Consider the following 20873-nt stretch of genomic DNA (forward strand, 5'->3'; position numbering starts at 1 on the left):
AGTCAGCTTGTACAGGTATAAGGTTTAGGTGCTAAAACAACAGTGTGTCTGCAGGAGAAGGGAATTACATTCATTTATTATTCATAAATAGTTGACATTTTTTTAAATCATGTTCACAATAAACACCAACTATTATGCTGTATGTACCGTATCAATCCGCGTGTGCACATATGCACATGCACGCGTGTGCGTCCACACACACACATTCTATAACCACCGCACCACTGTGGTGAATTGGTGCATTACCACCGTGGTGGTAAAATACTGCCACCTTCACATCCCTAATCACATAATCACAGTTGAATGAGTGGATCAGTAGTTCGAGCCATAGAAATTATGTATAGATGCCGCATAGACTCGCTGAAACAATTGCAGCACAGCTACTTCAGCTCTGCTTCTGTGCCGTGCACACCTGCTGTGTGAATGCTCTAAGCTGTTAACATCAGCGCTAAAATATATGTGCTGCAAACGCACAGTTTACATAAGCACTGTGTGAATTCTGGACTGGGCAGTTATGCGTCTGAAACTGCAGAATGTAGCATCTATTTACATATACATCTATGGTCTGAGCTGTGCAATTGAGTAGAGGTGGCGACAAATTATTTAAAGCATGAAGAAATTACTGTGACAGGTCAAACTTTTATATACACCTTTTTCTCGAACGCGAAAGTAAGTAATGTGACATATTTCCCTTCCTGTGCGAGACTTCCGCTTCAATAACCAGCCGGTAGAAAACAGTGTAGTGGGAGCACGCATAAAACATGATTTAAACAGTTAATATTTACTACACCTGCCATGTATGAAACAGTGTGAGGATGAAATGAAGAGTTTCGTTGCAAAACGAGATAACCACCGTTTTTTTAATTGTTCAGAATTCTCGTTTTTAGGTTGTGAATTCCAATTAATTTCAATGCAACTGCAGTTGGTTTGTTTTGATTTAAACCTTCATAACTTAAAAAATACAGCTAAGTAGCACCATAAAACAAAATAATAACATGATAACATAATATTAAACATGTTTTGACAAAAATGTTAAAAAATGGATTTATCTCGTTTTGCAACTAAACTCTTCAAATTAAGAATTGGCTTGATATATCATATGAAGATATATTCAATCATTTTGTGTTGCTGATCGGAGGTGACGGGTCTTCAATGCACAAATATAAAAGCACAAAGGCATACCAGTATCTTTACAAAGTCAGTCGAGTGTTTGTACATGGAATTTTCATGTTTTTAACCTTTTCAGGAGATGGTTTAAAATGTCACAACTGTCCCTCTGGTGTGAGGTTTTTATTAAATTGCAAATTTTTAATGGACTTGTTTATGGCGACACGTCAAGCTTCACACGGTCCGACACAGTCAGCACAGTATCTTTCTCATTCAATACATTGTAAGTTATTTGAACACAGCATAATAAACATATTAAACTACTACATGTATTGAGTATTGTTTTCATTTTATGAAAATATTATTACATCGCATCTTACGCACTAGTTGGAGACACATGAGCTTATGGAATTATTTACTTTTTAAAATATTTGCTTTTTCATTTAAAACATAACAAAAGTACGCGCAAACACATTACGAACTATTATAAACATTAACTAAGCACATTATGTCATATATATTATGTACTGTCATCTCATTTTTGTAATAATATAGTAGCAGAGTAAATAAATCAGCTAAATCACCACATTTGTACCAGCATAATATTAGTTGTTTTAAAAAAATAATTGTATTTATTGTATACTGGCAGTTTCTATGAACGGTTTTAATGGATGGATTTGTAAATACAGATCATGAGTGCATGTGCGCCACATACACATTCAGTTCTTGTGCATGTATTATGGTTAAAACAAATGTCTTGTAGAGATTTACTGCGTTTGTATTAGCTATTATGGCAACCCCTAACTGCACAAATTATGTCAGTCTTCCTGGATTTCATAATAAACATTAACCAGCCAGTCAAAACGACACACTTGTGTCCTTCACAATAGACTACCATTAGTTTAAGTGGCTCACCGGGAGTCATAAACAAGAAAGCTTAAAGGTGACAGCGCCCACATTTACGTCAAAAAACAGGTGGATATGCTATTATGATGCTTAAAGATGAGTTTTATAAGAAAATAAAAATATCGACTACAGAGGGCCTTTAGGTGTCAATCCTCATTGTAGATGAATTAAAATCAATCACATCAAGAGCTTGTCAGTCTGTTCAAGGTGCAGTAATAAACTCCTCAACCTCTGTCAGGCTCTGATCTTTATTGTATATTAATAAAGCGTCATAAAACATCATTGTAGCTTTCAAATATTTTGAGTCGGATAGGAGAGCAAAGGTCCAGAATGTGAAGTGGGTTAGCAGTAAATTCATTGTCTCTGAGATGCTTTGTCTGATAAATTCGTGGATGGCCGCATAGATGTTGTACAAATATCACAATCACATATCAGCAGACAGACTCTCGTGTACCTCTGATCTCTGTCTGAAAATAAAAAATAGAGAAGACCATGAAGCTTGATCAAAAGATTGATAGGGGATGTCTTTTTCATTAAAGTGTGTATCAAACATCAAAGGAGAGGAAGGCAATAATACTGCAGAGTGCATGCATAAGGGGTTTAACGCATGTGTATGCGCACTATCCATCCATCCATCCATCCATCCATCCATCCATCCATCCATCCATCCATCCATCCATCCATCCATCCATCTATCCGGGTGATTCTCACAAAACCATTGAAACACCACGGCACTAATGATTTTAGCTTTACAATGTGTAATATAGTAACATTAAAAAGCATCAGAATTAACACAATACTGTGTTCTACCTTGCACAATGTGTGATTTCAACATAAGAATTTATAATTGGAAATTTTATCTCATTTTCTGCTGAAATTCTCATTACCACAATGTGTCCGGCTGTGTTTGAACATGCGTTATGTTGTAATTTAATCAAATTAACACAAAAATATTAAAGGGATACTTCACCGATTTAGCATTCAGCTTTGTATCTGTAGAAACCCGGCAGTATTACTGAATGACCATGTTTCCCTCCATCATTTCCGCCTGAGAGGAGAGATATCTGCATTTTGATTCTGCAAAAAAGTCCTCCGATGATGCATAAATCGTCATATTACATCATCGGAGGACTTTTTTGCAGAACCAAAATGCAGATATCTCTCCTCTCAGGGGGAAATGAGGGAGGGAAACATGGTCATTCAGTAATACTGCCGGGTTTCTACAGATACAAAGCTGAATGCTAAATCGGTGAAGTATCCCTTTAAGATAAATGGATGTTTTGCTAGACTACTTTAGATGACAGAAAAAATATTTACTGAATATTCATGTATAATAATAATGAAGAAAACTTAGGAAAATTATGTGTCCATGCCTGATGTTCTCATCCTCCGCAACACTTTTTGAGAACAGTTTAAGCACACATACAGAATTTTAATAAAGTTTGATTTTGAGTGACCAAGCACATGGACCAGTTACTTCAAGATGGCTAGTCTTGAAGATGAAGGTAAGATCATTTTTTTACAGGTAATTTGAAATATTGTCTTTGTCAGAATGCTTACACGACATTTTGATTATCATTACCGCAACAGATGCTTATTAAATGTTAATTTAATTAATAGAAGCATAATACTTTGATTTTAAATGCATGTGCAGAATCTCCAAATTATGTTCTTTCAGGTTTGTCATGTCATTTTGAAAATATGTCAGTGTTGATGTTTTCTGACTGTTGCAGTAATGAGATTTTTTAGGACTAATTTTTTAAAATATGTTACAAAAAGTGTTAAATGATAAGTAAAAGTTTTTAAATTAATGTTCCCATTTACTCCAGACTTTGTTTTTCAATGTCTGGTGGGAAAAAAGTAAATTTAAGCAATTTTTACATTGTCATGCTTGACATTTTTAAAACCAAGTTTTCGTGAGAATCACCCATCTATCCGTCTATCCATCTATCTATCCATCTATCTATCCATCTATCCATCTATCTATCCATCTATCCATCTATCCATCTATCCATCTATCCATCTATCTATCAATTTATCTATCTATCTATCTATCTATCTATCTATCTATCTATCTATCTATCTATCTATCTATCTATCTATCTATCTATCTATCTATCTATCTATCTATCTATCTATCTATCTATCTATCTATCTATCTATCTATCTATCTATCTATCTATCTATCTATCTATCTATCTATACTAACTCTGTAATGTAAACACAGTGAACATACTGGTGCAGCTGGAATGAGACTTCCACAAAAAACAGCCCTACAGGCATTAATCGAGGGTAAACCAAGGTGAATACATCAAACACCAGCACAGCAAACACACAGTCACTTCACAGAGCTAATCAATTCCACTATATAAGACAGGAACGGAGCATCTGATGTCCTGCATACTGATCCAGCTGACATCTACCGAAGCAAACATAAAGTGTGCAAATACATTCAGAGGTCTGCCATCACCCCAATTACTCCTGCAACCAACATAAAACTAATCACATCGCCCAAAAAGGATAAGCGACACCCATGCTGGCTCAGAAACTAATTGTCTGAACGAGTCTCAGACAAACGCTTAACTCATTTACACCAGGGTTATAGACTGACACAAATGTTTGCTTTTTGCGACCCGTTTTATAATGGTGCGACTGAATTGCACTTAAAGTTGCACTCTACGTTCCAAAATTACCCAACATTCTATTTAATTATGCACTGAAGTTTTTGTTGCGCAAGGGGATATCCGCAGACTCCAAAAGTGGAAGAAAACGGAATTATCTGTAGGGCCAGAGAAGCTGATAACAGCTAAATGCCATATCATGCCAGCATCCGAGAAGTTACAGTGGATTTACTGTAGTAACACTGTAACTATAACGACTGTATTTGGAAATAAATGCCTTATGTCAGTGGTTCCCAAACTTTTTCAGCGTGCGGCCCCCCTTGTGTACGGTGCATTCCTTCGCGGCCCCCCAAAGAAAATTGTGACAAAAACTGTTCTAAAACTCAACATTTTAATAAAAAAAACATGAAATTATACAAAAAGTAGTGCTTTTGGTTAGTAGCCTATTTTTTTTAGGTTTTATTACACAGAATTCATGATAAATTAATGTATTTCATAAAATGTCATAAAACTGGGGCCCCCCTGGCACCATCTCGTGGCCCTCCTGGGGGCCCCCAGTTTGAAAACCACTGCCTTATGTTAATGCAAAATATGATTATAATTACAGTTTTTATTTTTTATTAGTGCTACTATAGCCAATAATTTTAAATACAAAAATATGATATTGATATTGAATTATTGTCCAGGCCTAGCTTGGGCAGAGCATCCATTAACCCTACGTTAGCCTTCTTCTAAATGAAACGCCTTCTTTTTTAGATCCAATCTATTCACAGTGGAAAACACAAGGCATGCCCACTATTTTCCTAACACTGTAAAAAAAAGTTGGTTCAACTTAAAAAGGTAAGTTACCAGGTTGCCTTAAAATTTTCAAATTCAAAATATTAGTTGACACAACAATTTTTACACAACTTTTAAGGCAACTAGGTAACTTTTTTTTGTAAGTTGAACCACATTTTTTTTTTTAAGTGAATTAACAGTATTACTCTGAAATACGGCAAACTATGTCAAAAAATGTATAGCTTTATCGCTAAGCACAATATATATTTTTTTAATTTGCTGGTTTAATGTACAGTTTAATGTTAAAATAGCTCTGTGTTCCTTCTATAAGATGTCAATCTCAATATATCACTGACTGACTTTATTGCACTCACCTAAAGGATTATTAGGAACACCTGTTCAATTTCTTATTAATGCAATTATCTAAATCAATCAATCACATGGCAGTTGCTTCAATGCATTTAGGGGTGTGGTCTTGGTCAAAACAATCTTTTGAACTTTAAGCATGGCATGGTTGTTGGTGCCAGTCGAGCCGGTCTGATTATTTCACAATCTGCTCAGTTACTGGGATTCTCAAGCACAACCATTTCTAGGGTTTACAAAGAATGGTGTGAAAAGGGAAAAACATCCAGTATGCGGCAGTCCTGTGGGCGAAAATGCCTTGTTGATGCTAGAGGTCAGAGGAGAATGGGACGACTGATTCAAGCTAATAGAAGAGCAACTTTGACTTAAATAACCACCGAGGTATGCAGCAAAGCATTTGTGAAGCCACAACAAACCCAACCTTGAGGTGGATGGGCTACAACAGCAGAAGACCCTACCAGGTACCACTCATCTCCACTACAAATAGGAAAAAGAGGCTACAATTTGCACAAGCTCACCAAAATTGGACAGTTGAAGACTCGAAAAATGTTACCTGGTCTGATGAGTCTCGATTTCTGTTGAGACATTCAGATGGTAGAGTCAGAATTTGGCATAAATAGAATGAGAACATGGATCCACCATGCCTTGTTACCACTGTGCAGGCTGGTGGTGGTGGTGGTGTAATGGTGTGGGGGATGTTTTCTTGGCACACTTTAGGCCACTTAGTGCCAATTGGGCATAGTTTAAATCCCACGGCCTACCTGAGCACTGTTTCTGACCATGTCCATCCATTTATGACCACCATGTACCCATCCTCTGATGGCTACTTCCAGTAGTAAAATGCACCATGTCACAAAGCTCAAATCATTTCAAATTGGTTTCTTGAACATGACAATGAGTTCACTGTACTAAAATGGCCCCCACAGTCACAAGATCTTAACCCAATAGAGCATCTTTGGTATGTGGTGGAACGGGAGCTTCATGCCCTGGATGTGCATCCCACGAATCAACATTTCTAAAGAATGCTTTTAGCACCTTGTTGAATCAATGCCACGTAGAATTAAGGCAGTTCTGAATAGATTCATGCTGAAGTGTATCATAATAAATATTTTGCCATATCGCCAAGCAGTCACACTGTCCTCATCAGAGGGTGAAGCTTTTTCAGACTTTAATTAGTTTATGTAGGCACAAGAATATTTTTTTAAATAATGACCCACATGGATAAATTGGGGACTTGAATCTGCGGTTGCCATGGTTTTACTACAAATACCACAGCTAAAGTATGCATAACATGATTGTCATATTTGTCGAGTACAAAGAAAAATCAAGGGCTACCATGAATAATGAACCAAGCTTTCAGGTTTTCTCAGGTCCGTTCTAATTAGCCTAAATTTTAGGTAAAACTGTTTGCTGACCTTGAGAAATTCTAATAAGTGATCAAGACAGAATATGTACCGAATAAAGACCAATCTTATTTAATCTCTTTACATTATAGATTCATGCTGATTCGTGGAACTAACTGCTGATTCATGAGGTCACATCCTGGTGCGCATTTTTTGGGCTGTCTGATGCAATATTAATCAAAAAGCCCTGAGCAAAGCTTCCTTCAGAGAAATGACTGCTTATTCATTCAATCCCTCACTCATGCGTATTCATTTATTTATTCACCTGTAGACAGAACAGCGCTGACTCGGCAGATAAAGATTAAATGCATGCTAGCTTAAGGATCAGCGTTGTTTAATCCATAAGAAATAGTTGCTGTAAGCATACGGTACGTTTTATTTCCGTTACAACCCTGTAACCGAACGTTTGTCTTGTGTCTAGTCACGCTGAAATGTTATGAAAATATGTATGTAATAAACAATAGGGCTGCATTGCCTAAGGACTTAAACATATTTCTTGTTGAAGCCAAGAACCGATTTTTTCTATCGTAACTGCTGTGGCAGCCTGTCTGTGACAGCATAGATGAATCTTCAGAGATTTGTTTTTTTCTGCGACAGACAAGCGTAAAAAGAACATCAGCTTCACGTCAAGGGAAAACTCCTCTTGTTTACCTGCAACACGCAGCAGTCTGGCCAGGCTGAGCAGAAGAGTGGACTGCTTATATGCAGTAGGACACTGGGAGATGCAATCCTTGACCAATGATAGACGATCAGTCTGCAAACGCACTGCAAGGAGAAAGAAGTAAAAAAGACAAATAAAGACATTTCCATACAAATAAAACAGATTGGATCTCATTGGAATTGCATACCACCACAGTTCATTCTAGATGAAATGCAGCCGCCTATACAGCATGCTGTGCATGTCTGCCAATTTTTTATATAAAAAAAAACAACAACAACAAAACAAAAAGCCATACTTCCCTAAAAGTGTATTATACAATATTATATTAACATTTACGCATTTAGCAGAAGCTTTTATCCAGAGCAACTTACAGTGAATTAAAGGCATGTGTCCTTTGGGAATGAAACGTATAACCTTTGCGTTGCTATTACTATGCTCAACCAATTAAGATACAAAAACACATGTATATATCATGTATATAGTGTATCCAGAATATTCTAACACTTTCAATTCTAAAAAGAAAAACTGTTGGCTGACTGTTTGTCAAGCAATTACATTTTCTTTACGCTCCAACTCAGCGTTTGTTTGATCTTTTGCCTACGTTTAATGTCAAAACACGACCCCATTACTTTGAAAAGTTCATCACTGAATGCTGCTCCTCCACATACGTTTTTCTAAATGTAATAGGCAGTACACAGCATACAGTATACTGCAGTGTGCACACCAAAATTGAATTTAATTATTAGTGAAAATAGATGCAAAGTCAATGCAAAGACGTGATTAGACAGGATTTCGTCCGCAGCTATGTGAATTGGGCAGTGCGACTGCCGCAAACGTAATGCAAAAATTTCAACTGGAGAAAGAAATGTGCATGACGCAATCAGCGACTACATCCGGTTTTGACACGTCTGGTTTATGGATGGGCTCGAGTACTCGAATGTGGCATCGATGATCGATCATTAAACCGATGATCATGTGGGTTTTATTATTTATTTATTGTGGTTATGGCTGCATTTGGATATCTGGTTAGCATTACAAGCACCTGTGCTAGTAAAGACTGGGTGCGTGTTTGACGTTGTGTTGAGCTACGCAGACCAGCGTATGACATCAGTAACGTTACCATGCATGATTCAAAAACAACAGATAAGTCCGCGCACTCACGCCGCGGCAACTTGCCAATCCGTGCAATGCTCTGAGGCCGACCACACTTCACATCATTGAGGCACTATGGTTTAAAAGGATGCTGTGATTTTCGTAAATACAGTCAGTCAGGTGCTACATGTACAGCGCCGTCACAAGTTCAATGGGTTATCATCTTATCAGATGTCAAGAGATACCAGAGAGCGATACGAGCATTACATCTTGACTGACAACAGGTGAAAGCATGACACGACACAGCTATTCGTTAAAATGACATCAAAAGACTTAAAGCTGCTTAATTTTATGAAGCTTGTGCTTTGACTTGACGTGTTTAAAAGCACGCTCCCACAATGGGAGTTAAACTTTCAGTACATAACTTCGTTGAAGTCTTGCATTTTGTGCAGATAAATGCACGTTGTATAATACATTTATGTTGTATATAAGGCTTAATATTATGTAGAGTGCGTCATATAGAAAGCGCTTCAGTTTGTGTTTATTAACCCTTTAGTTTCACTTCATCACGCAGCTATTCCTCTTAAAGGTTTCTGTTAAAAAACATTTAATTTATTAATAATCTAGCATGTATTCATTGTTCTGTCCATTGACTGTAAAAAAAGATGGACGACGCCTGTTCGCTCTCTTCTATTGGTGAAAAGTGAAGCCGCCAGTGTCCCGATATGGCGCTAACATCTTGGGTCTTGAGTCTGCGCAGTTGCGATTTCGGGACCAGTCATGCGCAGTAGTGAGCAGGGAGTGAAGCCGCAAAATCAAGACCCCGCCCTCGCTCTCGTAGAATGCGCATATCACACGATATCACAGCTGTCAATCATGACGTGACACCACCGTTTTTATATCATTAAATAACTAACTAAACACAAACCTATCTTAAAAACAACCATTTGAATTTACATTAGCGTGATAAAAACTACAGTAAATGACAGAAAACTTAAAGTGTAATTAAATATTTTAGTTGGTCTCAAGTCCCATTGAATAACATGGGGAGGCGGGGTTTAGGACCTATACTGGGACCAGTCACTGGTGGGCGATCGAAACGTTTTGGTTTCACTTTTTAGGGCTTGTGCAGCACGCTTGGTTCTGTCAAAATGAAGTTTTATTTGAGTGTTTTTAATAAAAATATTTTCACCATGGAGTGTACGCCGCACCCGTTTGATTGCCACGCCCCCAGTTAATCGAGTACTCATTCTTCAGACCTATGGATTAATCGAAATGAAAAAAATGTGATAAATGCACATCCTTAATCTGGTTGTATTAGAAAATCGAGAACAGCATTCTTTTCCTTCTGGCAAGTGATACCAAAATCAAGTAATCTTGCGAAAAATCTAGAACGAGTACCGTGATGTGGATATTTTGGTGTGTACTCACCATTAGTCTCCCAAAGAGGCTGTTTACACTTGGCATTAACATGCGTTTTCATCAATCGGATCACAAGTGGACGACATTAATGCCAGGTGTAAACAGTGTTCAAAACGTTTTGAGCTCATCCACTTTCGACCACTTTAAACCACATTCAGGTAGTCGAACACATTTTCGCTCGGATTGCTTTTGTAGTGTAAACGCACATGTGGTTGAATGTGTTCGAACAGCCACATGGACCGCCTTCTCTCCACTCATTTATCTAATCTGATGTACTGAAAACAATGTTTGACGTCTTTTCCGACATCTGGCGCAATCACACAGTGTACAGCACTATTTTTAGGCTTTCATTGATAAAACTAAAGCAGCTGATCTTCGTACAGGTAGTTTCATTTTGCAAGCATGTGAAAGTTGCGTGATAATATTCTATCAATTACGTTGAAAATTCAGAGAAATCTCTAACATATACATGTACAAAACACTGTGCAGCATGTTTACTTACAACACAAGCAGCGGGACTCCGACATAATATTAGTTTGCGTCCATATAAAATCATCATTACTCCCGCTTGCGTTTAAATGACAACAGAGAGACTCGCCCACCGTCTCAACAAACCACCCACTTACAGTATTTAGGACAGAAGCGGTCAAAAGTGGTCAAAAGAGACAGATTTAAAATACCAGGTGTAAACGTGATGTGTCTCTCTTGTCCACTTGTGATCCGATCGATGAAAACACATCTTAATACCAAGTGTAAACCACCCCATACAGAACATAGCAAATGTCTCTTCATTATCAGTTTACTATCTTAACATAAATGTAAGAAGCAACAACACTAAATTAAAGGTGCAATGTGGGACTTTTAGCGGCATCTGGCAGTGAGACTGTGAATTGCAACCAACGGTCCATAGCTCACCCCTCGTTTTTGAAACGCATTTGGTAGCCGTCACACGACAAACATGTCATTGTCTGAGTCGCCGTAGTAACAAAATGCGCTTTATAGAAAAGTTTGTCTGTTAAGGGCTACTGTAGACACATGACGGCGAAATGGCGACTTTCATGTAAGGGGACCCACTTTGTATGTAGATAAAAACGATTCATTCTAAGGTAATAAAAACAATACAGTTTGTTTTGTAAGGTCTTTATACACCACTGATAAAATAGTTGCGCATATTATTTTGTATTTCTGTCAAGAGATCCTTCTAAAAGTGTCACATTGCACTTTTAATTGCTTACTTATATCTATGTATTCAAGATTTCTATTAGTATGTCAGTATACACATCGAACCCATGACCTGTTAATGCTCAACCAACTGAGCTACAGAAACGCTTCCAAAAAAAACGATTCGTAATTGGATGGACAGGAAGCACGTTTCATCTGTCTGAACGAGCACAGTTTAAAATATTGAGCTGGATGAGGTCTGTGCTAGAGGTCACGCTGGTCTGGGGCAGGCAGGGGGCTGCGACTTACAGGCCTGCGGGGGGAAACAGCTCCATCTTCTGCAGAGACACCATAGGGGCAGCACCTGAACCACACACAGACCAGCCAGCCATCAGCCACACTTGCCAAAGCCATTAACCTGCTTCCAGTAATATTCGCCGCTTTGTGTGTGTGGCACTAAATGGTTCATACAGTATATCCTTGAACATGAAAATCATTAATTGAAGTTTAGCTTTTCTTCTAAGCCTTTTATCTTTTACTCTTTAACTAATAAAGATGGTAGAGATGTAAATTGATAGAGACGAGAGGGCAGGAAATGCGCGGATAAATTAAGCAGAGAAGAGTTGAAGTCGGGCTTTGACACAAGCCACAGCTCCCTGCTGGCTGACAGCTGCGTGTGTAGCTTTGCCTGCTGGGAAAAAGACACGGGCGCGCGGACAGCCGCAGGGTCACTCGGGTTAGGAAAGGCGAAAAAGCTCACGGTGAGTTTTCCACTTGATGTATTCAGACTTCTTTTATAAGTTTAGGAGAGAAAGTTAAGCTCCTGGCTTTGCCTTGACTGGATACAGTGCTTCTACTCACTTCACTAGAAAGGGCAATGAGAGCAACACGCCGGCAAAAAATCTTCTACTCTATTCATGAACATGACTACTTTTACTTCACTTTTTACTTCTGTTTTATTATTAAAGACACCTGGAATTTGTATCCACCTGTTCAGTAAAAAATGTGCATCACTGACATAAATATTTATACTGGATGCTGCAAGATTATTCACTTTGGATTACAAATTGGATTTGTGTTTTGTTAACAAGTACTCCACATTAAGCCACTAACTTTTGCAATCTATGTACTGTAACTGGGAGACCACTGACAATAACAGGATATCCAGGATGTGTAGTCTTGCACTTAAAAACAGCTAAATGGGGTTTAACAAAATAAGACTTTTTCAGTTGTTTTTTAGTCAAACATCATTTGACGTGTGCCTGGAAAATACATGTGTATTACAGTACTGTGCAAAAGTCTTTAACCACCATGCCACAATTAGATTAGTTGTTTTTGCAATGTTATAGTGATCATATATAATTGTTTCTCAGTCTCTTCAATAGAATACATCCAGAAAATACAGGAAATGTGTATGTAGTATTAAAAACGATATAAAAATCTAAACTGATATGTCAAGTTTTTAGGGTAAACTCCCCGTCCACTTGAGCAATAGCAGTAAACTGCAGGATCTCTTAAATCTAAATAAAATTAAAGTCGCCATGAAACGGAAATAGCAACAGTCTTATTTTCCCCGTGGTGACGTATATCCGAGTGAAACGCCTTCTGACGTGAAAAAAAGGTAGGGCTGGACTTGAATTCATCCATTGAGATCTGATTGGATCGTTTGAAGTTGGGACATGTTGCTAATTGATAATCGCTGCGCTCAAGATGTGTTAAGTGCCAAGAGAGTTCACACTAAACACCGGCGATGCCTAGAAGACATTTAGTCCTAAATTTATTTTTTATTTTTTGTACATATTTCCTGTATTTTCTGTTTGTATCTTAATAAAATAGATTGAAAAATAAATATGGATGGAGATTAAAACTTCTGAAACAACAAGTCTGGTGGTGTTGGCCTAAGACTTTTGCACAGTACTGTACGTAAAAACAAACAATTGTACAAAATGTGACCCTGTCTGTGAAATCAAGGCTAAAGTCTTAATCTATTTTTCAGATTAGGAGCATCAAAGTTTGATTTTACTTATTGGTGTCACAAGGATCTTTGACATGACCCTATTTATTCAAGATTAACTATTTCCCCGCAATTGATGAATTATCTCTGTCTCTGAAAAAATGCCTGTCAATGACTAGTTTTACGGCAAAAAAATATCCACTAAGCATTTACCCAACTTATAAAACACTCAAGTATCCACTGATCCAAAAACAGTAAAAACTCTGCGTATGTTTTTATCATCGTTCTGAATATGATCTCTAACAAAAGCAAGTATCTCAGCTTTTTGTTCAAAATGTGGTCTTTTTAAAGAAACCACTGTATTTGAAAGGTGATAAAAGAGAACAAATGAAGACACTTTTTTTTTAAAGCAGATGGTCTTTTTTTTCATTTGGTATATTGTATGTATATATAAAGAGTTTGGTTCCAAAGCGCGATAAACACCATTTAAAAAAAAAATAGTTACCACCAAAATTAGTATTGTATCTGGTCAGTATTAAAAAGTAAATGTTTAATATTCCGCAAAATCCGATATCTGCCGTGTTATTCTGTCATCTTTTCTCCCTTTTTTCCCAAAACACGATAAACGGCAGTCCTCCTTCTCTGCAGAATGCAATAAATCCACTCCACAAATCACAGCGCACCATTCCACGCACTGTAAACAACAATGGCGGCGCGTTGAATACACACTGAATCCTAGTTTTCTCATCTACTTTGTACTTCGTGATCAACAAACAAACAAAAACAAAATAATACTTTTGATGGAATAGATCAACCTGTTATGGTTTTCTGTAGCGGGGAAGAAACACAAGCCATTTGGGCCACGGAAAAAGCCAGCTGTCCTTGTTCTCCCGACAGCATCAAGACACACTGACCCCAAGGGATCTTATGAAAAACTTTTCATTATTTTACTCAAAGTCAACGACAAATCGACATTTTACAGCTGATCACTGTCAAAAAAATTAAGCGACGACGTCCCAAGGATGACAGCAGCAATGACAGTGTCCTTAATATGACAAAGTAAGTGTTTTGATTAATGCCATTAATGTTTATTTTTTTAATCAGTGTATACCACTAGTCAACTAAATCAATATAACATGAATGCTTATATATTGATTTAATAGATTTATAGCATTAAAAAAAAAACTAATCTGAAAAAAATAATCAGATTTTATAATAAATCTTTGAAAATCAAATTATGGATTAGAATTCGTTATGTTTTTATAACCTAAAGATGCTATGTGAAAGTTTGTAACAGAAAATAGTGGTTTTAATCTCGTCACTTTCTTGGTATAGAAAACTAGTTTTTTCAGAAATTTGTCAAAATGGATTTATTGCGTTTTTGAACCAAACTCTTCAAATTCGCCAACGTTTTAAATATATATATATATATATATATATATATATATATATATATATATATATATAAAGCACCCTCACTAAGCTAAACAACAATACAGCCACAAATACAAAAGACAAACAGGTGCATCAGGGACTTCCCACTGCTTGATTTGGTGATTTAGCCATCTTGACCACCAATCTACTGAAGGAAATGAAAGGAGAATACATTTTCAAACAGGAGTAATGGCTTAGTGTTGACTTACCCTGTAAGGGCAGAACCTTCACATTGAATTCCTCCAGCTTAGAGAGGGCGCTAATGAGATCCAATTCCTCCTGGATGAGAGTAGGACGATCCGTGATCAAAAGCAGACATGACCTGACCGTGGACACACAACAATTATTACATTAAATATTGAAATTGAATTTCATTTAAAGTTGAGATTTAAACTATTAATCCTAGTTTAAGAGTGAACAGATAACCAACCAGCCTGACACAGCTTTACTAATAATGTGATGTTGGATATATGTTTGCCTCAACAATGGTGGACGGGGTAGTGTACAGCATAGGTGTGAGAGTAGCACAGCGTTTGAGGACACTAGTGGCACAGAAACTACACACTTTTTTAAAATAAACAAACTGAAACCGAATTATGAAAAATAAGTCGTTGTTTCTTTCAACTGAGATTCGATTCTTTATAATTCTTCATTACAAACATAACATAGCTTTCATAATGTTATCAGAGCCTTGCAGAGGTCTGTGGCAGCACCACATCTGTGGCTCTATAAACATGCTTCATAGGAGAACAGGGACAGACCAAAAAGCAAATAAACCACTGATCCCAGGCCAGCTCCGCTGTCAGTTTCCAGTTAGACAGCTGGACCTACTGCAGAAAAGCTAGCCATGCACTTTTGAGCCAAGCCGGCATATACAGAGAAAGCCGCAAATAATAATTCACTTTAAAAGCTTAATAAGATGAAAAACAACAACAAATGCAGCAATATTAAAGTAGTTTTACACAGTACTGTAGTTATTTTCCATGACACTGAAATCGGACCCAGAAGACGCGTTTCCAACTCTGCTTTGCATGAGATTTACTGGGTGTCATGCAACTACAGGCCAATATTAAAAATATGCTAGCTTTCAAACAGCTCGAAGAGCTTACGCTGCAGTTTCTTGGGAATACGGTGCAAAACAGATTAATCAGAGTGCCGTGGTTTAGTGCTTCAAGTTGCCAAAAGGTTGCATTTTCAAACTATGAGTATCGTAACATTAAGTCAGGCACTTACTGTAACCCCAGGCTGTTTCAAGTGCGCTGTCCACAGGCACAATGTAACAGGCATAATGTAAGTCGCTTTGATTAAAAGTGTTTGCCAAATGACTTCGTACTTATTAATCAAACAGTAGTTACTGAATGAACGTCTACGTGTCCCCAGGGCAAAATAAAGATATTAATAAGCAACTCACATAGTTTTTAAATATCACTCTAGTTTCTGAAATAAAGTACAGTGAAAACTACACTATTGCTTCAGATAAAAACTGTAAATGAAAGTCAATGGCAAATGGCAAACAGAAGATGTGGGACCGGTACACAAAGGTGTCCCAGAAGAGTAGCCACATGTGTACTTTTATCACAGATGTTCCAATAATTTTTATTCCTAATAAATTACTTCTATAGTGTATTCATTTAAAAAAAAAACTACACCATTTATTTACAATTATTCATTTGGCAGGCACTTTAATATCAAAATAACTTGCAGTGCATTCAAGGTACATTTTGAATGTTTATAATATGAGTAATCCCTGGGTTTTGAAAACCTTTGCTCTGGTAATGCAATAGAAACGCCAATATTTGAAGAGCTCAGATGCAAAAGCTGCTAAACACCACCTCCGTCAAAAAAATTATCTGAGCACGTATTATACACTCACCTAAAGAATTATTAGGAACACCATACTAATACTGTGTTTGACCGCCTTTCGCCTTTAGAACTGCCTTAAATCTACGTGGCATTGATTCAACAAGGTGTTGAAAGCATTCTTTAGAAATGTTGGCCCATATTGATAGGATAGCATCTTGCAGTTGATGGAGATTTGTGGGATGCACATCCAGGGCACGAAGCTTCCGTTCCACCACATCCCAAATATGCTCTATCGGGTTGAGATCTGGTGAATGTGGGGGCCCTTTTAGTACATCAAACTCAATTTGTAAATATTCGAGTTTTGTGACAAGGTGCATTATCCTGCTGGATGTAGCCATCAGAGGACGGGTACATGGTGGTCATAAAGGGATGGACATGGTCAGAAACAATGCTCAGGTAGGCCGTGGCATTTGAAACGATGCTCAATTGGCACTAAGAATACATCCCCCACACCATTGCACCACCACCAGCATGCACAGTGGTAACAAGGCATGATGGATCCATATTCTCATTCTGTTTACGCCAAATTTCTGACTCTACTATCTGTATGTCTCAACAGAAATCGAGACTCATCAGATCAGGAAACATTTTTCCAGTCTTCAACTGTCCAATTTTGGTGAGCTAGTGCAAATTGTAGCCTCTTTTTCCTATTTGTAGTGGAGATGAGTGGTACCCGGTGGGGTCTTCTGCTGTTGTAGCCCATCCGTCTCAAGGTTGTGCGTGTTGTGGCTTCACAAATGCTTTGTTGCATACCTCGGTTGTTTCAGTCAAAGTTGCTCTTCTATCAGCTTGAATCAGTCGGCCCTTTCTCCTCTGACCTCTTGCATCAACAAGGCATTTTCACCCACAGGACTGCCGCATACTGGATGTTTTTCCCTTTTCACACACTATTTTTTGTAAACCCTAAAAATGGTTGTGTGTAAAAATCCCAGTAACTGAGCAGATTGTGAAATACTCAGACCGGCCCGTCTGGCACGAACAACCATGCCACGCTCAAAATTGCTTAAATCACCTTTCTTTCCCATCCTGACATTCAGTTTGGAGTTCAGGAGATTGTCTTGACCAGGACCACACCCCTAAATGCATTGAAGCAACTGCCATGTGATTGGTTGATTAGATAATTACATTAATGAGAAATTGAACAGGTGTGCCTAAGAATCCTTTAGGTGAGTGTATGTTCATCAAATACATTCACTTCAAATTTGCTTAATCCCAGACTCAGGCCATTCAAAAAAATGATTTTTGGCAGAATCTGTGAAACACAATGTCCATTTTTCAGCAAAGTCCTCTAAGTGCACGGAAGACAAATTGGATTCATGACAGCCCACGTAAGACGGATTTCAAATGTTGAGCCTTTTACACAGTTTTCCGAAAACATATCAGGATATTGACTGAAAAACTATGAGGGAACCAATGCACATTTCATGGCACAAAATAGAGTCAAGAGCTTTTGAGAACCTCACCACATCACAAGCCCACCAGATTTATGAAGCTTAGACAGATGAACACACCTCACGTTTTTTATTAACCTCAAAATTACACCGCCTTTCCGCTAAGCACTTTAAAAAACACTTTCACCAGCATGTCAGAAAACCCCAAACAGTTTCATGCGGTTTCCAAGACAACTGCTTGAATTATAAAAAATACGATGAAGCACCAGCTATCTTCAAAATCCCTCTACCTCCTGTGGTCTTTGTAAGGCAGGCCTCTGATTAGCTTCAATAAGCTAATGATGATTATGAGCATTTTGGGGGGATTTGTTCTGGAGACAGAAAATATCCATATGTGACCATGACTCACTCACTCTCTCATGCTTACAGGACAATTGGTATCAGGGCCAATACACAGAGCTTTGCCTTCACATTTGACAAAATGTCTCTTTAGAATTCGGTGCGGACATATTTTGCCCTTCGGATAGCCCAGAAATAAGATTTTTATATTTCCTAAAATAAAAAAAAAAAAAAGAGAAATTGCTTTATTTTTCCTCAATAATATACACTCACCTCAAGGATTATTAGGAACACCATACTAATACTGTATGACCCCCTTTAGCCTTCAGAACTGCATTAATTCTACGTGGCATTGATTCAACAAGGTCCTAAAAACATTCTTTAGAAATGTTGGCCCATATTGATAGGATAGCATCTTGCAGTTGATGGAGATTTGTGGGATGCACATCCAGGGTACGAAGCTCCCGTTCCACCACATTCTAAAGATGCTCTATTGGGTTGAGATCTGGTGACCGTGGGGGTCATTTTAGTACAGTGAACTCATTGTCATGTTCAAGAATCCAATTTGAAATGATTCGAGCTTTGTGACATTGTGCATTTTCCTGCTGGGAGTAGCCATCAGAGGATGCGCACATGGTGGTCATAAAGGGATGAACATGGTCAGAAACAATGCTCAGGTAGGCCGTGGCATTTAAACGATGCCCAATTGGCACTAAGGGGCCTAAAGTGTACCAAGAAAACATCCCCAACACCATTACACCACCACCAGCAGCCTGCACAGTGGTAACAAGGCATGATGGATCCATGTTCTCATTCTATTTACGCCAAATTCTGACTCTACCATCTGAATGTTTCAACAGAAATCGAGACTCATCAGACCAGGCAACATTTTTCCAGTCTTCAACTGTCCAATTTTGGTGAGCTTTTGCAAATTGCTTTCCCATTCTGACATTCAGCTTGGAGTTCAGGAGATTGTCTTGACCAGGACCACACCCCTAAATGCATTGAAGCAACTGCCATGTGATTGATTGATTAGATAATTGCATGAATGAGAAATTGAACAGGTGTTCCTAATAATCCTTTAGGTGAGTGTATTTAGTTGCACACACACATACAGACATAGCAGTAATCACCTATTTTTGTGGAAAATTTGACAAAACATGCAGACTGGGACAGTTTTACAGCAGACTATTTTTACTGATCCAGGGCATCTGGATCATTCAGTCTGTTCATGAAAACGTACTTTGCATTGCACAAAAGTTTGAGAATACACAACAGATGTTTATTTTGAAATCTCTTTACACAGTTGGCAAGTCATTGCTGAAAACTTAACATAGTTAAAATAACATAATAAAAAGGAAGAACTGGAACATGAACCATGGGCAAGAGCTAAACTAATGCTTATACTTTATGCACCAAAACACTCACTACACTGCCAGTTTCTCTTTCCCAGAATCCCTCACCGACACTTTCACTCTCCATTTTGTTTTCAGTCTTTCACAGCCTCTCTTAGCATGGCAAGAAAGCTCTATAATTTAAACATTAGCCTCATAATTACTGTCCATCCAACTTTCCTGTCTGTCTGCCTCTGGCAAGTGTGCGTGAGAGAGCGACAGTGATGTGAGAAGCGTGTGAACGCATACGCCGCAGCGGCCTCTCCGACGCGGAAACCGTGAACAGACGACGGCCTAATTACTGACCCACTTTACAGCACAGCCCATTGCCCAGGGGCACCAGTCTGTCACCCCTACAGCCTCGGCCCAACACTACAAAAATAGACAAAGACAGCAGAGACTAAAAACACATTAACCCAAAGCTTGGGGGTGGAAGTGAGAAGTGATGTCCGCCCGTCTGTCTCTGATGAAGTCGATCTCTCATTACGATAGCTAATTACGATAATAATAACAGGCATCGTTTGGGGCCGAGATCATAAGAGATAAGAGTGACGTCGGATGGTATGCTGAATTGTTTCGTCTTTCATCATAAATTTGACCAGGCTCTGCATTAGGGCCACACAATATATTGAAATACTGCCATAATCAGTGTTGGAGGTAAGGCATTATAAGTAACGTGTATTACGTAATAATATTACTTTTCTAAAGTAACGAGTAAAGTAACGCATTACTTTTTAAATGTACACATTAATATTTTTAGTTACTTTTTCAAAAAAGCAATGCAAGTTACTTTTTTAGTTTAAGTAATTCGATTTACAAAAAAATATGTACCGAATTAAACTAAACAGTCACATTATGCACTCCATGCGTACACACCTGCGTAGGAACAGTTTGAGTCAGAAACTGAGATTGCAGGCCAGAGCTCAACATTTTTGTGATGAAATATGCAATTTCTGAATGCAGAACTTTTCAGTCATAAAAACCC

At 38.0% G+C, this 20873-nt stretch overlaps 1 protein-coding gene across 1 annotated transcript in view; it reads right to left on the reverse strand.

The window, feature by feature from the left end:
• Window positions 1-20873, reverse strand: part of nbas (NBAS subunit of NRZ tethering complex) — a 243595-nt gene that overhangs the window by 141372 nt on the left and 81350 nt on the right. Inside the window, exons 31-32 of the mRNA XM_055186828.2 lie at window positions 15111-15223; window positions 7829-7942 (exon numbers count right to left, since the gene is read on the reverse strand). Of these exons, the coding sequence (XP_055042803.2) occupies window positions 7829-7942; window positions 15111-15223 (227 nt within the window). The remainder of the gene's footprint in view (window positions 1-7828; window positions 7943-15110; window positions 15224-20873) is intronic.

This window comes from Misgurnus anguillicaudatus, chromosome 18 (genome assembly GCF_027580225.2).
Source record: "Misgurnus anguillicaudatus chromosome 18, ASM2758022v2, whole genome shotgun sequence".
NCBI classification, from domain to species: domain Eukaryota; kingdom Metazoa; phylum Chordata; class Actinopteri; order Cypriniformes; family Cobitidae; genus Misgurnus; species Misgurnus anguillicaudatus.